This window comes from Chelonoidis abingdonii, chromosome 3, assembly GCF_003597395.2.
Source record: "Chelonoidis abingdonii isolate Lonesome George chromosome 3, CheloAbing_2.0, whole genome shotgun sequence".
Classification (NCBI taxonomy): Eukaryota; Metazoa; Chordata; order Testudines; family Testudinidae; genus Chelonoidis; species Chelonoidis abingdonii.
Window position 1 is genome coordinate 76,790,360 of NC_133771.1, and position 18,686 is coordinate 76,809,045.

Genomic DNA, 18,686 nt, shown 5'->3' on the forward strand with positions numbered 1-18,686 from the left:
AGTTGATAGTGCCCCTTAAGTCTACAATGTGTCTACATTCAGCCACTGATCAGTTACCATTCGTCTACTTAAGAAAAAAAAATCTATATCTATGTCTATGCTGTTATATATGGGGCTAGGGGATTTGAATTTGAACCGTCTCCCCATCCCTTAGTATCCCAATGTGACTCTGATTCTGCAAATATTACTTCCATGCATCAGTGGACTACTCCGATGCTCACTATGAGCAAGAGTTTCAGAATGAGGCCTAAAACCCTAATCTTGTAAAGATTTATGCATATACATAAGTTTAACTTCATAAGTACTAGCATGGATTTCAAGCTTGAATGGTCTCATTAAAGTTAAGCACTTGAGTAAGTCTTTGTGGGATCAGAGCCTTAGTGGTTAATAATGCACTGTGTGGATGGCAGAATGGCAGAATTTGACTCCTCTTCTGTAATTATTTCATTTTAAAAAGATAAACTATCCACTAGATTTCTCACTGTAGTACAGTACCTAATGTGTTTTTGCCTCGTTACAGAATTCTCGTTGTTTTAAATAGTTTATTTGTTATTTCTATTTTGATTTATACCAGAAATAAATTTAACCATTCATCTACATTGTATTTATTTTATTTTATTGTACGTAACATTTATATTACCATAGCTCCCAGATGCCCCAATCAGGATCAAGAGTCCATTGTGCTAGGTGCTGTTTGGAGAATTACAAAGACAGAGCTCCTGTCGCTAAGAGCTTACACTCTTAGAAGGCATGTTTTTGCTTTCAGGCATTGGTTATCATCTCATTTTGCAGAGGGGAAATAATACAAAGCTGTCTGTTTCTGTGGCACCAATATGGGTAGTCACATAATACCTTGATTTATAACTGTGTTGTAATCCAAATAGGAAGCAGGTGGAGTCACAACTGGGTATGATGCCCTGGATATTAATGGCTTGGCTCAGCAATGGAATTTCTAAAACTGTATACACTTTTTCTGTAATTATGCATTCATTAAAAGATTTTATACCCAACAGAATAAAGTAAATATTTTTTGATCTCTGTAGTGTGCTCCCAGACTGTAGATTTGCACAGCAGGGTCTTGATAATCTGAATAAATTGTATTTCCCCAAGGAGTTTATCTTTCAAATAAGGTCATAAAGAAATGCAGTCTCTCCCCTTAGTTCTCCTTGTGATTTTTCTGCTATTCATAAAGCAGAGCACAGGACTAGAACTATATTGTACTCTAACGTGCACTTGGTTATGATTAACTCTAATTTATCAATCTATTACTTATATCCTTTTCTGTGGCTTGCACAATACAATTATTCTTAAAAGTATAAATTAAATAAAGATTGATTTGAAATAACTTGAAATAGAATATTTCTAAATGTTCTTTCTCCTTTTTGACTCTCTTCCATATCCTCTATTAAAATGCTGTTAGTATCATGTAGTCTACTGTAAACATTTAATATTGTCTTTCTATTAGAACATATTTGTCTGAAAAATTGATTTTTCTTATATTCCCCGTAAACTTAAGATTTTAAATGTGAGCTTATTATTCAATTGTTTTGGCAGCCAAAAGGTTGATATTAATAACATAGAAGCCCAGTAAGATGCTTAACATGAAATGATGGATTCACTCACTACTAAAAAGAGCAGTTTGGAAAAAAAACAAAAACCAAAAAAAACCAAAAAAAAACAAACAAACCACCCTCTTCAGTAAAGTACAGTGAGCTGAATGCATAGGACCAGATACACAAGTTCATTTTGGAGGTAGACATTGACTAACATTTTGACTAATTTATTTATGAGCTACATGTTCGGCATGGAATATATCAACCATTTATACTGTAACTCAGTAATAAGAACTATATACTCCTAGTCTGAATGTGGATTAGCAAAGTAACATAGATCACATTAGCAAAACATTGGATCTCTTTCTTTCCCTACCACTCTTCTTTAATTCTACATGTGCTCTCTTTTAGTTTGTTTTTCAGCTCTCCATTAAAAGACATAACCTGATGCTTTCAATTAAATGTTAAATACCTTTTATTAAAAATGTCATTTTAATGAATAGTACTAGAGGACAGTATTCTGTAATACAAATGTATAATATTTATTTTAAGAAATAAGTCTTTTAAACCTATGTAATTGCTATTTCAAAACAGTAGCTTGTCATTTAATTGTAAATCAAACAAAACCCTTTGGAGATGAATGCAGTCAGAACTAGCTTATGCCTAATCCCAACAGAATTGAATGGGTAGCCCATTTCAGAGAATGCACACTTCATTGATTTGTTAATCTGAAGGTTTTCATCTAGTTAAGAATTTAGTTTGGAAATGTATTCAGAGGAAGCAGATGTGTTGATTGTGATTCTATTTTACTATATATATTTGTGTCTGTCTGTGTGTATGTATACATAGGAGTGTGTGTGTACACACGCGCGCACACACACACACAGAGATTCTGATACAAAAAAATGAAACTTTGAGAAGAGGCTTCTATTTTCTGCCATAGTCATATGTTTGTTAAAGCTTTATCACTGATTGGGAGATGGATTATCTGATCCGTAATATACATCTCACAATCTCAGCATGACACTTTTGCCTCAGCAGGATAGCAATGTGCAATACCGGTATAATTTTGATTTGAGCAAATGATTGGTATGACAATTGGATGATTTTCTTTTGAGAAAGCTGATAAACCAGCTTCCATGGTTGTGAAGTTCAAAGCTAAAAGCCAAATCTGACCTTCTGGAGTCAAAAGTGAGTATTTCTGTTTAGAGCAGGGGTTCTCAAACTGGGGGTCGGGACCCCTCGGGGTCACGAGGTTCTTACATGGGGGTTAGCAAGCTGTCAGTGTCCCCCTAAACCCCACTTTGCGTCCAGCATTTATAATGGTGTTATAGGATTTATAACGGTGTTAAAGGGGTCCCCAATACAAAAGTCTGAGAACCCCTGGTTTAGAGGCCCAATCTTTTTAAATATATTGATAGCCTTCTAAACTAGCAACCCCCCGGAAGGTGATTAATTTCAGCCTCTGGGTCAAGCTGACCTGTTCTGAGGAAGAATCAGCATTCTGTTGAACCCCAACAGTTAAAAATTAATAAAATACTCAGATCAGTATCTGCAAGTTGTTGAGCCCCTCAGTTTATGCTCAGTCTAGGGATGATGACTCTTGACTACAGCTGGTTCAAAATTTTCCACTGAAACTTTTTTCCCCTCCTCCCATGAAAAATGCCTTTTGGACAAAAAGGAAATTTCACCACAAAAATTCAATTGCATTCTCAAACCCCCTGCCCCCAAACAAATTCCCACTGTGCTACCCTCCCTCTCTATTTCAGGGACTCCCTGCAACCCTCCCCCATACTCACCTTGCCAGCAGCTCTATGTGAACTCCCTTGCCCCCACCATTGTTATTTCTTTTGTTTTTGTTTGGGAAAGAAGTCATACAGGGTGTCATCATTTTAAACTGTATTGGAACTATGGGCTGAGATGGGAGTATTGTTATGCTGGAAGATGTTAATAGCTGCCATCAAACCGGTTCTTTGATCAGTAGATAGTTACAGAGCTGGTTGAAGGTTATGATTCTGTTAACCCAGATACAAGGGACTCTGTGTGTATCCCATTTTCCTCTTCCTATTTTCAGCAAAATTAATAAAGTTCTGCCTATTGATTCCTACAACATTCCCTGAAATTTTGGAATTGATTGTCATTCAAAAATTATGTTTCAGACAGAGCAATGCCATCAAGTTGAGTGTAAGGCCTTGCTCTTTTCAGCAAATAAATAATATTCTGACCAGCATTACTCATGACATCTAAGGTCCAGAAGACTGCACCTTCTGCACCTGGGGTTTATTTCAAAACTCATTGAAATCAATAGGAGACTTTCCATTGACTCTATTGGGTGTTTGATCAGGCTCCTTTCCTTGGTAGAAAGTTAATCTTGAGGTCACAAGGCTTTGATCTTATTCTCCTTATTGCTGACCTCCAGAAATGAAGTTATCCATTACAGAAGAACTCAGTTTATTTAAGTTCATGTCTCTTAAATTTCTCTTTGGATGATTAACATTCCATCACCCAGGGAAGACCGTATTCCAGTGGCTCAGAACATCCTTTTCCATAGCAAAGTCAACACAGAGTTTTGCACTTGCAACCTTGTTTAGAAGTTCAGTTTGACACACATTGCTGCACCCTCACCTCAATGCATGGAGATGCCAGTCTCATAGACGAGGTGGAGCAGGGCCTACAGTACTATCTGTCATCTGTGGAGATGCATTTCCCAGAGTTGGCACATATAGCAAATGTGTCTCACATAGAATCCAGGTTCTTAACCCCCATCAGCCTAGACAGTTCCTGTATCAAATTGCCATTGGCTCCCCAGTTGTGGCTGTATAATCTTACTTCTCTCCCTTTTAACTCAACTACCAGGGTAAGAGGTGACCATATGAAAACCTAGAAAGTAGAAACCATGGGGAGGGGTAGCTCAGTGGTTTGAGCATTGGCCTGCTAAACCCAGGGTTGTGAGTTTACTCCTTGAGGTGGCCAGGTAGGGATCTGGGGCAAAAATCAGTACTTGGTCCTACTACTGAAGGCAGGGGGCTGGAATCAATGACCTTTCAAGGTCCCTTCCAGTTTTAGGAGATAAGATATCTCCATTATTATTTTTTTTTTTCTGTTGGATAGTTCATATGCTTGAAATTCATCACATATGTAAGTGGTTACAGGATCAGGGCCTAAATCCCAGCCTTCTTTGGCTGGCCTGGGCCAATTGACCCAGGGTATGTCTACACTGCAATTAAAAACTGGTGGCTGGCCTGTGCCAGCTGACTCAGACACAGGCTGCGGGGCTTTTTAATTGCATGGTAGACATTCAGATTTGGGTTGGAGCTCGGACTTTAGTATCTTCTGAGATAAGAGGATCCCAGAACTCAAGTATAGCCAAAGCCCAGACATCTACGCTGCAGTTAAATACTCCCTCAGTCTAAGCCCCATGAGCCGGAGTCACCTGGCACAGGCCAGCCACCATTATTTAATTGCCTTGTAGACATACCCCTTTTCATTCCCCATCAGACTCATGGGGCTCAGGCTGTTGGGCAATAAAATAGCAGTGTAGACCTTGTGAGGTCTGAGAATCAGGGCTCCAGCCCAAACCCAGATGTCTACTCTGCAATTTTTAGTCCTGTTAGCCAGTATTTTATTGCAGTGTAGACATGCCCTGTGTTATGTTGCCAACTCTCTCAATTTTAGCACAACTTTTGTGCTATTTAGCATTTTCTTTAAGCCCCTGCTCCTGAAGTCATCTGATTATTTGAGCATCTCAGCTTTCATTTAAAAAGCAAAAGTAATTTTTTCTAACCCTTTATGATTGCAGCCAAAAGCTTGTAAATGTTAACCCTCCATGCTCAAAACCAGAAAGCAAATAAAAACAACCCCAAACGTTGGGTTGTTTTCTTTTAAATTTCATGATTTTGGGAAACTGGCTTATGATTTCTGAATGTGTAGGCTTGTCAATACTGTCTTTGGAATCAATGATGGGATTTAGGAAAAAAACTTCCTTTTTGGGGAGGTATCAGAGGGGTAGCCATGTTAGTCTGGATCTGTAAAAGCAGCAAAGAGTCTTGTGGCACCTTATAGACTAACAGACGTTTTGGAGCATGAGCTTTCGTGGGTGTTCACCCACGAAAGCTCATGCTCCAAAATGTCTGTTAGTCTATAAGGTGCCACAGGATTCTTTGCTGTCTTTGGAATGTAAATTTTCTTTCTGTTCATCTCCACATTTTAAAGAGACCTAAGAAAGATTAAATATTTGCAAGATATTTATATACATACAGGCCATTTTAAAAAAAATAAATGGAAACAGAACTCCTAGTACTCACTGTAGGTCAGCAATTGCCAGCAGTTGGTATCTGAGAAAGCACAACCTTTCCCTATGCCTAGAATAGGGAATAGTTGCCAGACCTGAGATACCACACTGTGATAACATGCTGGCAAATATGGATATTGTGGTGATTACTGTAGTTTCTAAAATGTGTTTGTCAGTTGTTTATTAATTAGCAATCAAATAACATCCTATAAATGTGTCAAAATGAAATTTATGTCAAGATTAATTTTTTCTTTTAAATTACGTTAAAAATCCAAATATTTAATTAATAGAATTTTTTTACTGTAAAATCCAAAGATTTTCTATAATGCCATTGTCTATTTTTAATGAGTATATGAGTTGACTTGGGGAGCAGGAGTGCAAAAAATTGTCAACCCTTGCCCTGTTTCCCCATGATTGTGAGCAAAATCATTTCATGTAGGAAACAAGAAATGCCAGGAGTTTCAACTTGCAGAATTCCTGTCCTAGTCTACTGTAGTGGGGGAGGATTCGTCCTCACCTCACCTGTCTCGTTACAGAGAGGTGGGGCATCCTATGATCTACCAGAAAACCTGATCAGGCGCTGAGTGCTTATTGTGAATATGCATAAACCTCAGCTCCTGATTCTTTAAAAAATAAGGAAGAGATTCTGTATAGAATGTAGCATCTTAAATAAAATTTAATACACAGCCCCAAACTGGAAGATATGCTGGGGGGGGTCATGTTGCAATGGGAGCCCCACAAGGAATTTGGTTATCCTGGAGTAGCAGTTCTACCATTGAATTCACTGACCAAGCAGACTTTATCCCATGGGTAGCACTCAGAACCTTTTGGAGATTCTCTTCTCCCTTTCCCATCTTCTTTCTGGTCCACTCTATGTGCCAGCAGAGCAGCAAATTGACATTTACAAGATCTCTTGTCAGTTTCATTTGGCTCTGCCAGTCCATCCAGCAAAGCAGCCAAGTGTAATTCAGGTAATTTAGTCTTTTCCTCTTTTCTGCTCTGCTTCCTGTGCTAACTAAGCAGCAAAGTGAAACTGACAAGAGTTCTTGTAATTTTTGCATAAGGACTGGGACAATGAGGGGGCTGATAGCAGGGAGCAGAGCAGTAAATTGTAGGAGAAAATCAGGGATAAGGGGTGGGGGGAAACAGGAACAAAGAGCAAAAACAGAAAAGCCGACAAAACTCTATGAATTTTATTTAGGGTCCTTTGTCACGCTGATATCTCAAATAATATATATTTGTTCTTGTTGACCCTGCTCTATATAATATAACTTCTTGAGTTTCTGCTATGCTGTGCTTAGGAAGCTGAGGTGTATGGCCACACTGAGAATGAAGGAATCACTGTTTAACCCAAGGAGCTGTGGGCAAATCCCAGGATTCTAGGTTCTCTGCCTGGTCTGCATGATCCTTTCTGTTGCTTTCTAGCCTCCTCTTTCCCATGGCAGCATAGCTTATTGAGGAGATATATACCATTGTCTGTCTTACATGATTAGTCCCTTCTGTGTGTGGAATAGATGCTTCGGGGGGGAGGGGGGGGGGTTAATGCTACAACAGACAGCATTAACTCCTATGTGGATTTCTGTCTGCATAGCCACATGTTTTAGAGACAAGTGACCCTTGTAGAGCTCCCTGACTCTATCGCTCTCCAAAACCCACGAAGAGCCAGCAACACACTGGTTTTTGTAGGTGGCCTTTCTCAGAGTTGGGAAGGATACGGTGAAGTCTCTGCTCACTCTCCCTGTCCCTAAGTGTTTATTCCAGGAGTTTGTCTTATTCTCCTCCACATTGTGTACTGGGCAGGACCATTTGAACCATTATTATTCAGAGACAGTCTGTATAGTTTTGATTCCCGTATTGCTCAGCTGAATAAGAATAGGAATGGGAAGGAGAGTGAGAGAGTGTTATGACGATTGTGCTTACAAATTTTCCCTAATTGAGAGATTAACTGTCAAAAATGTGTACGTTTATAACATGTCAGAATAACCTATAATAACAAATGTTGATGGGAATAATGCTAGAAAACCAGACAGAGATATAGGATTACTCTAAACTCAAAAGTCCATCTTGATATAATCCAAAAAATGTTGAAATTATGTTTGTTAAAAACAGATGATATAGAGCCGGAAGTTAATGAACCAAAATTGATGTGTTGGATAGTGGGCCTACATTGGTGGACAAAATAATGAGGGGATCGGTTACTCCCCTCACCATACCCTTTGTAGCTTTTTAAAGACTGAGATTTTGGAGGTAAAGAAAGAACAGATGGAGGCTACTGGACCAAGCTTCACTGTCATGGCTGCCATCCCCACTACCTTCTGGGTTCCCAGACTTCTTTGGCTTAATCTTGAGGGATATCCTTACCAACTCAGGCCAGAGGGAGTTGGTGATGTCATTTAGATCATTCTATCAACTCCAGCTGAATTCCAAACTGTACCTTGGATGAAATGGGATGGGTCTTTAACAACAGCAACAGCAGCTCCAGTTCATCTCAACTAACTTATTTTCTTTTCCTCAGAAGGGCAGTTTTGGATCTTAATGACAACAGGAACAACAACAGCTTTAGCCCATCTCAGCCGGCTTCTTTTCTTTTCCCCAAAAGGACAGTTATTACCATTTTTAATGCGCTCTAAGAGACTGTGGAATGAGGGGTTTTTCCTTCTAAAAACTCTACCAAGCTGCCTCGTTTAATATTTTACATTTCAGATGCTTTAACTGTTTTTCCTTCTTTTCTGTATTGTTAATGAAAAGTTCAAAGGATTTTTAATGGTGTGTTTGCTATGTTCTGAGCTCTCTGTACATCAAACCCCAGACCCAGTTTAACATTATTTAATGTTGGATAGTGACTAGATTCTGTTAGACCTTTATAGACCTTTTGGCTTATATATTCCATCTAAATTAATTACCACAAGGATTTGTTCCACATATTCTGATTCTCACGATACATTGAGATGTGGTGTTGAGTTGTTGTTTAAAAATTTTTGTTCCACTGCTGTTTACCTTTAATTGTCGGACATGTGTGCATTTCTGGCTACATATTCTAAAGACTCACCTCCCTTTTTATGAGTGCAAAGTGTGCCTGCAAAATGGTACCTGCTATTGATTGTGGGTACAAATATTAACAGTCAGGTGACTAGTCACTTTGTTGTTTATTTTCTAGATTATTTTACTTAGTTTGTGGTAGTGCCCAGTACTAGGTGCTCTTCTAACATAGATGAAAACGTGACCTTGATCTTGAAAAGCATGAGATCTAAAATGATGTAAATTGCCCAGATTGTAGAAATTGCAGCAATATGCCAGGCTGAAAATGTGGGCCTTTAACTGGGGGATATGTTGATATCTGGATAGAAAGTACTTTGCTTTGGTTTAGCTCAGCTTTTGTCAGTGTTCATTTTTCTGCTTCTAGAGGGAGAAGCGGCCAATCAGGATACTGTTGGTGCAGTAGGTGAAGGGAAATCTGTTTTAATTCACTGATATCTGAAATTGAAACATAATTTCAGCATAGAAAACAGAAGTCCTCAGTGAAACTAGAAATCCTGTTTATGAAAGTGCTTGTAGTTCTCTTTTCAAGGTAGATGAAATAATTAACAATAAATAATGAACAAACAATTGTTCTGTAACAAAGCTTTTTAATTAATGGAAATATATATTTTTAAAACCTATCTGTTGAATTCTGCCAGCTCTTGTAATACTCTATGAAACACATTGGCTTATTTATTGGTCCACATACAAGTGCATGTCTTACAGTTTCTGTAGATGCATGCATAAATCAGGCAATTTCAACACAAATGATTTCTGAATACCCTCTATTTTTCACAGTTGCCCAATTTGCGCATGTAACTGCAGTATTTGCTCATGCTTTTTTCACACGTGTCACCATGATTCTCAATCTGAAGTCACATTTCCCCTCATTTCTCTTTTGCCTTTTTTTCTGAGACACATTTTTTGTTTTGCTTTACCCACCCAGGAATTAAATAGCTTTAATTACTTGGACCTGTATAAGCTCGCTGACCTCTTTAACCTCACTTTGCTGGAGAAGGCAGTGGTTGATTTCCTAGTTAAACACCTCTTTGAGCTGTTGAAGAGTCATCCGGAGGAAGTCCTGATTCTCCCATACTGTCTCCTTCGAGAGGTCCTGAAGAGCGACCGACTCACTTCCCTTAGCGAAGAGCAAATCTGGCAGGTAAGGAAATCAGTTAGCGTAATGTGTGACACTGTTTAAAACCAGGGAAAACTGTTGTGCTGGAGACACTAAAATGATTAAAGGCTCAGGGAAACAATAGGGGGAAAACTTGATTTTGGTAATAATAATAATATATAATATAAATAATAATAAATAATATAGGATCTGCTCTGTTCTAATACAATTAGTTAATTTGGAAGAAGACTTTTTGTTAGTTGACTTGTGTGGCCTAGTACGTTAACGGGGAAAAAGATGACAGTGTTGTGGCATAATACTGAATACGGTTTAATAGCTTTTAATGCTAAAGAAACAGACAGCCACATACCTATAATATGTTTTGCTACAAAAAAAAAAAAAATCTGTGAAACAATCCCACTGTAAATCTGTGTAGCTCCAGAATGTAATGGAAGTAAACATCTGTAATAGTCATTACAGGAACACTGCTGTTTGTTTCTTATTTGCTGTCATGTAGTATGGGAGAAAGGCAGGGCAAGGTAGGAAAAATTTGTTCGATATATCTATTTTAGAGAATACTTTTTATCTTATAAAAAGGGAGGTACCTTTGGGCTAATGGACATGACAAGCAATCAGAAGACCTGAGTAGTATTCATGGCTCTCTTAATAAGCTACTTATCTGCTGGTGATGTTGGATAAGTCACTTCATCACTCTTTGCCTTGGTTTCCCCATCTGTGAAATGGGGGGTATATACTTAACCTTACTTTTTAAGGTGTTTTGAGATCTGCAGATGAGCAGTGATATGTAAGAACAAAGATATTCAAACTACCAAGGCAGAGTGGAGATAAAGTTTAATCCTTTATTCTAGTTGCTACCACACAGATTTATTTCTCAGATTTTGAGGGTAAAATATGCAGTCTTTTCCAAAGCTGCTATTTCCATTAAAATTGAAATATAAACTTGGACTCCTGCCTACCCATCTTTGAGAGATCCCTGGTGCTGTACTCCTTTATAAAGGAGGAGGGGATACTCTGGAGTCCTAGCCCTCATTCCCTTGCTCAATAAAGCAGTTTTGATGAGTGAGGTTGTGGGGGTATGGCCCATTTGCTTTCATTATCACTTCACTGCAAGATGAAAGTGCTTCGCAAAGTGCTTTGAGATATCTTAGATAAGAGAGATGCTGCAAAAAGCCAAGCTGCATTAAATAGCATGCTGGCACTGGTCAGTGTGATATGGCAGGTGTTCTCCCCATGTTTGCCATTTCCAGTCTGGTAAGTGGGAGTTCTTAGGTCTCTGGTGCTGTCACCTTGGCCTTGCCCTGTGGGACAAATCTGGGAAAGATTTTCTCAATGGCCTCTGTGGCAGTAGGGTGGACACTCCATGTAGCAAATATGATAGTCTATGTCAGTGTGGCAGGTCACACTGCAGATACTGCTATGTACAACAGTGATAATGTGCTTCTTTTTGAGTGACAACGAACTCTACACTGTCCATTTAAGTATTATCATAATTGTCTCTCTAAAGGTTACTAATGCTGTTATGTAGAATGTTTTAAACTAGTTTTCTGCTGCAGGCAGAAAAAAGTATATTTTATTTCTGGTTCTCCAGAATGAATTAAAAGACACACATAAATATTTACCAATTTAAGCATTCAGCAGGCAATAAGAAACTGTTTTTTGCTTTATTTTAGTAAATAAATGATTCCCTCATAGGCAACCCAATAGAGGAAAATCAAATCGGACCAGCTATATTGCCTCAAGTGTAGTTAAGTTCATCGTTTTTGCTAAGGTTATAGTAGTAATGCAATATACCATGGAAGAATCTAATATTCAGCCCAGGGTGAAGATTGGGTATGTCAGAGGATTAGTGTCAGGGTGCTTTATAGAAGTGAAACTTGATGGACAGGCTGGAGACAGATCTACAGAATCTCATTAAATTGCTGAATTGTTCATTACTGAGAACTCTCCCTGTAATAAAGTGCTCATTGACTTTGACAAATCCCTATCCCATGTCTTGCAGAAGAACAGCAGAGCAGGAGGTGTTGGGGAAGCAAGAGGAAATTGGCACAAAGTGGGGCAGATAATAGAAAAGCTAATGAGGGATACTACTATTTGATTAATGTGTCCTACCTGTAACTAGTGTAGCATCCCAAAAACACACAGATGCCCACACATTATAACAACATTGATTCAACGTGTCCCCAAGGCAACTTCACCAGTGGACCTCACATGAAATTTCAACCACAAATTATAGCTACCCTCCCAGGGCAGGATCCCTGGAGAGGATCACAGTGTCCCCAGGGCACTACTTTCACTGGTGCAGCAAGGTTTAAACTCACAGCATCCACTCGGTGAATCAAGCTCAATGTACATAAAGATTAAGACAGTTAAAAGAAAAATGTAGAAATCTGGCTTTGGGATAACTGATGTAGTTTTTCTGTAGATGAAAGCTAAAATCTAATGTAGTTCATGTGCGGCACATGCTAGATTTTTGTTAGGTTGTTGGTTGTGGATTTCCCAGTTGATTGAATGTTGTGAATTACATCCTTAAGCAAGACGTATTTTGGAAAGTGTAATAGTAATATTGGCTTTTAACACACACCAAAATATGACTAATATTTAGTAAGATTCTACAGTACTATGGTGATAATTCTTTTAGATTGTCTTGGAAAGAAGCCAAGGTTTTGTGAAGGATATAGTGGATAAAGTTAGTAGTAGTGCACTCCTTAGTAAAGAGTGCACTGTGATTAACAGAAAAATCTTATGAGCCTCATGTTCCCAGCCTAAATTGGGCTCTCCTTTTGTAGAGGCAACTACGAGGAATACAGAAATACTATTTTTTACAGTGTGAACAGCTCTGAACTTTTCTAAACTTCTATGTGCTAAAATATTAAGTATGATGATTAGGAGGAGCAGGAAGAATTACAGTTTCTTCTAAACAAATGACCAGAGTAGAGGATGGCTTCAGTTCCTGAAAACGTAAGTGTAAGAAGGGGACATTGGCGTTAATGTTTTGGAATCTATATTTTATTGATTTTTCCATATAGATTGTTGCATTCAGTTACTATGTGGGATGTTTAAATACTACTTTGATAGGTCATTGCAAGTGTGTATGATTCATGGCTTGTGTGCTGCATTAAAGTGTGTGTCATAATGCATCCGGGTGGGAAGAGAGAATTAAATAGAAATACAGAAAAGACAAGGAAAAATCCCAGGAAAGTTAAAACCAAAGCGAATAATTCTTTGATCTTGTCCTTCTCTTGTCATATGTTTGACTGAGATGATCAACAGTGATATTTATTCACAAGTTTTGTAAATGCTTTCCAGATGAGGATATAAATGTCTAGATTATCATTAGGTGGAAAGTCAATTTTCTCATAATTGGCTATTTCTAAAAAGGCTCATTGGCTCTACTTTAAGGAAGCAGCTGATTTCTTTCCTTTGATAATTTAAAAGGTAACCAACCTTATACAGTAATACATGTTCCCAGAGAAATCTAGTATCAGAGGGCTTCTTGCTGGAAACGTAGGGTGGTAATATGCTAAATTTAAAGGCTATTTAATCAATAAACTGATGTTACACTTAATATTGCTATACATAAGAATCAGCTATCATCTTAATTCAGAATTTTGATTTTCAGGGGATCAGAAGTTCACTGTTCATAGGATCATAATAATAGTTAGAGATGGAAATCTCTCTTAGGTCACTGAACCCCGCAGTAGTAGTATAAAATTAGTCCTTCAATTTAGCAAATGATACTACACCGGTACCACTTTTGATCTTAATCAAAAAGCTAACTCTGAATTGCATTGGACTGAAAGTGAGTATACCAGAGATTTAACACACATTTGTTTTTTCCCCTCTTTTACTTATATGAAGGGTTGTAAAATGGCTTTTTAAAGTTAATTTTGGGAAGAGATCAATAGCCATTTTAGATACTTTTTTTTTTGTGAAGTTAAGGTTAAAAAGATTATTTTTAAAATTTTACAAGAAGGTCCAGAACTTTCCTATCCAGCCATCATCCATCTATCAGTAGATATAGATGTTAGAGCTGGTAATAAAAACTTAGTCAAAACAGCATTCTATTAGAAAATCCTGTTTTGACAAAACCAAATTTTTTTGCAACACCATTTTGACATTTTTGGTATAAAAAATGTCAATTTTACATTTCAAATGACTTTTTATTTAAAAATGTACACATATATAAATTAGGGCTGTCACATGATTAAAACAATTGTGATTAATCACACAATCACGCTGCTAAGCAATAATAGAAAACCATTTATTTAAATATTTTTGGATGTTTTCTACATTTTGAAATATTTTGATTTCAATTACAACACAATACAAATTGTACAGTGCTCATATTATATTTATTTTTTATTTCAAATATTTGCATTGTAAAAAACAAAGGAAATAGTATTTTTCAGTTCACCTAATACAAGTACTGTAGTGCAGTCTCCTTATCTTGAAAGTTAAATTTACAAATGTACAATTTATATTAAAAAAAAAAAAAAACTGCTTTCAAAAATAAAACAACGTAAAACTTTAGAGCTAGAAAGTCCACTCAGTCCTACCTGTTGTGCAGCCAATCACTCAGACAAACAAGTTTCTTTACATTTGCAGGAGATCATGCTGCCCACTTCTTGTTTACAATGTCATCTGAGAGTGAGAACAGGCATTCAGATAGCACTGTTGTTGCCGGAGTCGCACAATATTTACGTGCCAGATGCGCTAAAGATGTATATGGCCCTTCATGCTTCAACCACCATTCCAGAGGACATACAGTAATTTTTAACTAGGAGTGACATTTCTCAGGGGCTTAGATGTTATTTGACAAGATGGGACCTAAACCTTGGCAGTTAGGTGGTACTATAAACCAAAAAATAAATAACAGTACAGAAGAGGAAGTAAAAGTGGGAGGAAGTGGTGCAGTGTCTAAATAATACACTGACCTTTTATCTCTGGAGAAGTGCTGTCCTCGGCAATGTGTGAAATTGTGCCTGGTTGCCTAATGCTAGTCCATAGTTGGTATTTACCTCAAGAGTAAACCCCCACAATTAAACACGATTGCTAGCCTCTCCTTAGGAGAGGTCCATGACTGTAAAAGCAGGACTGGTGCATGTCTGAGGGCCAAGATGTATTAGAAAAATTAGCCCATTGTCTTTGCGTGTTATGTCTGGTTTACACCAGGGGTTTTAATGCCTCGTTTTCATAAGCACCTATTTCACGTAAAAATAAGAACCAAGACGAAGAACAACTCAGGGGCTATAATACAAAATAAAACATACTGATTCTGAGTCTCACTTGCATTGGTGTAAATCAGGAATAACTCCGCTGTAGTCAGTGCAGTTATATTGATGTTAAACTGTTGTGAGATCAGAATCAAGACCACTTTGGAGGGTTGATTTTGTTATTCCTAATCTATTCCTGGTAGACGAATATCTAAACTGACTTGGAATATCTACCAATGATGGTGTTTCTAACAATCTCCCTGACTGTTTATTCCATTGCCTAACTGACTCTATAGTTGCATAACTTTTCCTACTAACATACCTTTTTCCTAATACAGTTTATGCACCATTTCTTATTGTCTTAAAATCACTGACCAACAAGGAATATTGATCCCTGTCCTCTTTATAACATCCCTTTACATATATGTGGAGTTATCTCCCCTCAGTAGTAGGCTTTATGTTTTCTTAATCTTGTCATTAGTTGACAATAAGATCTTGTGTTACTTTCTTCTGAACTTTTTCCACATTTGGCTGTTTTTAACATGAAAATTTTTAGTGCTACTGTAAACCTATGTATACAGAAAGTTTTTATTTTACATTAAAAAGCAGTGATTCATGAAAGGCATCTCTGTGTTCTATGCTTCTAAATTTCATTTTGATACATGTCAATTCCACTCCATGATTTTTTGCTGCAGGTGTAAGCAATAAAGAAATTACTGGAGTGCATTACTTTTGTCTCAGTGTCCTGCAGTAATATTGCCCCACCTAATTTGTCTTGGATTAACTGTAGAATTGCATAGAGCATCACACTGGTTGGCAGGAGGGCTGCTGTGCCTGCAGCGCCTGAATTTAGGTCATCTCTGCAGCTAAGTAGGGAACATAAGATTTAGTTTAAAAACAAAGTGCAGAAAGACGACACCATGGCGCACACTCAGCAAGATGGTTTCTGTATGTTGCATTTGCATTCGTCTATTTTCATGGAGTCTAACACACAAGATTAACTGAAGTATAATTGTATGTATCAATGTACAGGTGTATATTTAAGTAAAAGGAAGTGTTCTTGGTCATTAGTGTTGTGCTGCTATTAAAGCTGCAAGATGAGGAACAGTATATTTATAGGTTTGATTTTAATCTATTTATTGTATGAAGTGATAACATACCTACCAGAGGACATCTAAGTATAAGTACAAAAAGTAAAAGCTGTAATCATAACACATGTCTAAGCAAGGGTGGCCACTCAAAACAGTTGTCCTCACAGCGCTTAACATCAGCCCCCTGCCCAGACACACAGTTATAATAAACCTTTGCTAGTTAAAAACCTGATTAAACAGATGAGTTCTGCACTACCTCTTAGAAGTTGCCTAACTCAGGCTGTGGGAGTGGACTTTAATGGGAGCAAACTCTAGCAATAAGAGGCCTCTATACCGAATGCCCAGCTAAACCATTTCAGTAAATGTATCACTAAGTATGGGCAGCAAAAGCATTCCTGCAGCTTGTACCTGTGAGATAGAACAGAGGGTGGAAGAGAGCTGGATTCCGGGCCATTTAAAGCTTTGCAAATTAACTACACCTTATGGAAATTTTATGACTCTGGTCACATTGGGTAAGATGTTCAAAAAAATCTTATGCCTGGATCCTGAAAAGCATTTAGGCAGCCAACTCTGATTGATTTCAATGGGAGTTAGGCACCTAAATACCTTTTGAGGATATGTTCCTAAGTCCCATTTAAAAAATGACTTAAGCTTTTAGGAGCCTACATCTCATTGGACAACAATGGAACTTAGGCTCTTAAGTGCCTAAGTCACTTTTGAAAATGTCACTAATGTTCCTAAGTCACTAAGGTGATTTTGAAAATTTTACCCATTACTTTAATTCATTACATATTTTTTTTTTATCTAAAAACCATCATGTGGCGATTGAAGATTCAGCCAGAGTAAACAAAAGTGGCAACATTTTGACAGAAGGTCAGTTGATTAAAATGTGAAGTGCTCCATGCTTGAAGATAAGTGAACAGCATCTAATGTACTCACTTGTTCTTCTCTGTAGCTAAATCAAAAAGAATCAGAGTTGAGCAGTAAGTCCTAAAAGATTTTTTTATTGCTGTTGCGCTGTCCTCTGAGATGCATTCTTGGCAGAATTCAAGGAAAACAAAAAACAAATTGGCTGCTGACGTGAAAATGCATAAATGTTCCTACAGGTAACATTACTGGGCCCATCCTTGTGAGGAGTAGGCTCTTGCAGTGCTTAGAGATGTAGTGCCAGTCTTGCTAGCTCATAATGTGCTGTGAGTGGACTTCTGCAATCAGATGTCTGATAACAAAGGTATTGAAGTGGAGAGGCGGAAATAGACAAACTCAGGAAGCATCAGGGTAGGAAATCGAAAGGGGCAGAGTTATGGACTTTTTACCAAAGAGCTTAAGAGTTGAGTTTTTTAAAAACGAATCAGGGGGGAAAACCCCATTCCTCTTGCAGTTAATGTATCTGTGATGTGACTGGGAAAAGCTGCCTAGTTATTTCAAGGTATTAAAAAGAGAATTCACATGTTGTGCTTGCAAAAAGTATGCACACATCTTCTACTTACGAAAGACATGCACGTGGATGACAGAAGCCACATTTACACATGTAATTCTGAGGTGCTGCATGTTCCTTCTTCCATTTTGTGGACACAACACTGCCACACACTTTTGGAGTAATAGCCCTAATGTTTTATTAGCAATATGGCAACATAGAATATATATAACCTAGTGACAAATATTCATTTTAATTGTATGGTTTTGCGTAGGGCCTGAGATGGTAATATATAAACCCTTATGGAAAAGTCCTATAGATTTGTGGGACCAGCCTATAAAATTTCATAGAAAATTATATAGCAGCAATAGATTTCTAAAGGATAGTTCAAAAACCTATAGAAAAATGTAATGATTACATTCTATAGGTATTTAGATTAATTTTTATATAATCTTATGGCATTTCTCTAGAATTCTTTTTCCTGCCTAATAAATTCTATAACACTTATAACACAAATCTGTAACACTTAATCGAAAGTTACAGTGCATTTCTGTGACATAGTAGCCTAAAACATTATTTAAAAATCCAATGCAAATCTGAAGCCTAGTCTAATCTAAACTTTACAGAAAAAGCTATTATCATTATTTCATTCCCCCCCACACCTAAAATTGATCTAATGCAGTTGCTAACTTCAGTCTCCTAGATTGAGATCAAACAACAATGGAGAGTCGTGGCTAGACAAATCTATTTGTGAACCCAGAGATGTTTGTTCATTACTAGCTTTTAGAATCTGTTCACCAAATAATTATTTATAGTGGGTAGTTGCTTATAATTTTTAACCTGCTCTTTTCTGTGGATGGACCTATTCCAAATGACACAGCAAGGTGCCTGACCTTTGGTCCTCTTTTCCTTTCTTTCTTTCTTTCTTTTTTTTATGTTCCCATATGCTCTGGTAGATTGTCACT

At 37.5% G+C, this 18,686-nt stretch overlaps 1 protein-coding gene across 4 annotated transcripts in view; it reads left to right on the forward strand.

Moving 5' to 3' along the window:
• The window catches only part of KLHL32 (kelch like family member 32), a 152,061-nt gene that overhangs the window by 93,671 nt on the left and 39,704 nt on the right, over nucleotides 1–18,686 (forward strand). For 3 of the 4 annotated variants that reach the window (XM_032774067.2, XM_075063848.1, XM_075063849.1), the window contains exon 5: nucleotides 9,809–10,024. The exons of the other annotated variant lie outside the window; for it this stretch is intronic. In XM_032774067.2, coding sequence (XP_032629958.1) covers nucleotides 9,809–10,024 — 216 coding nt within the window. The remainder of the gene's footprint in view (nucleotides 1–9,808; nucleotides 10,025–18,686) is intronic. 4 annotated transcript variants of the gene reach the window in all.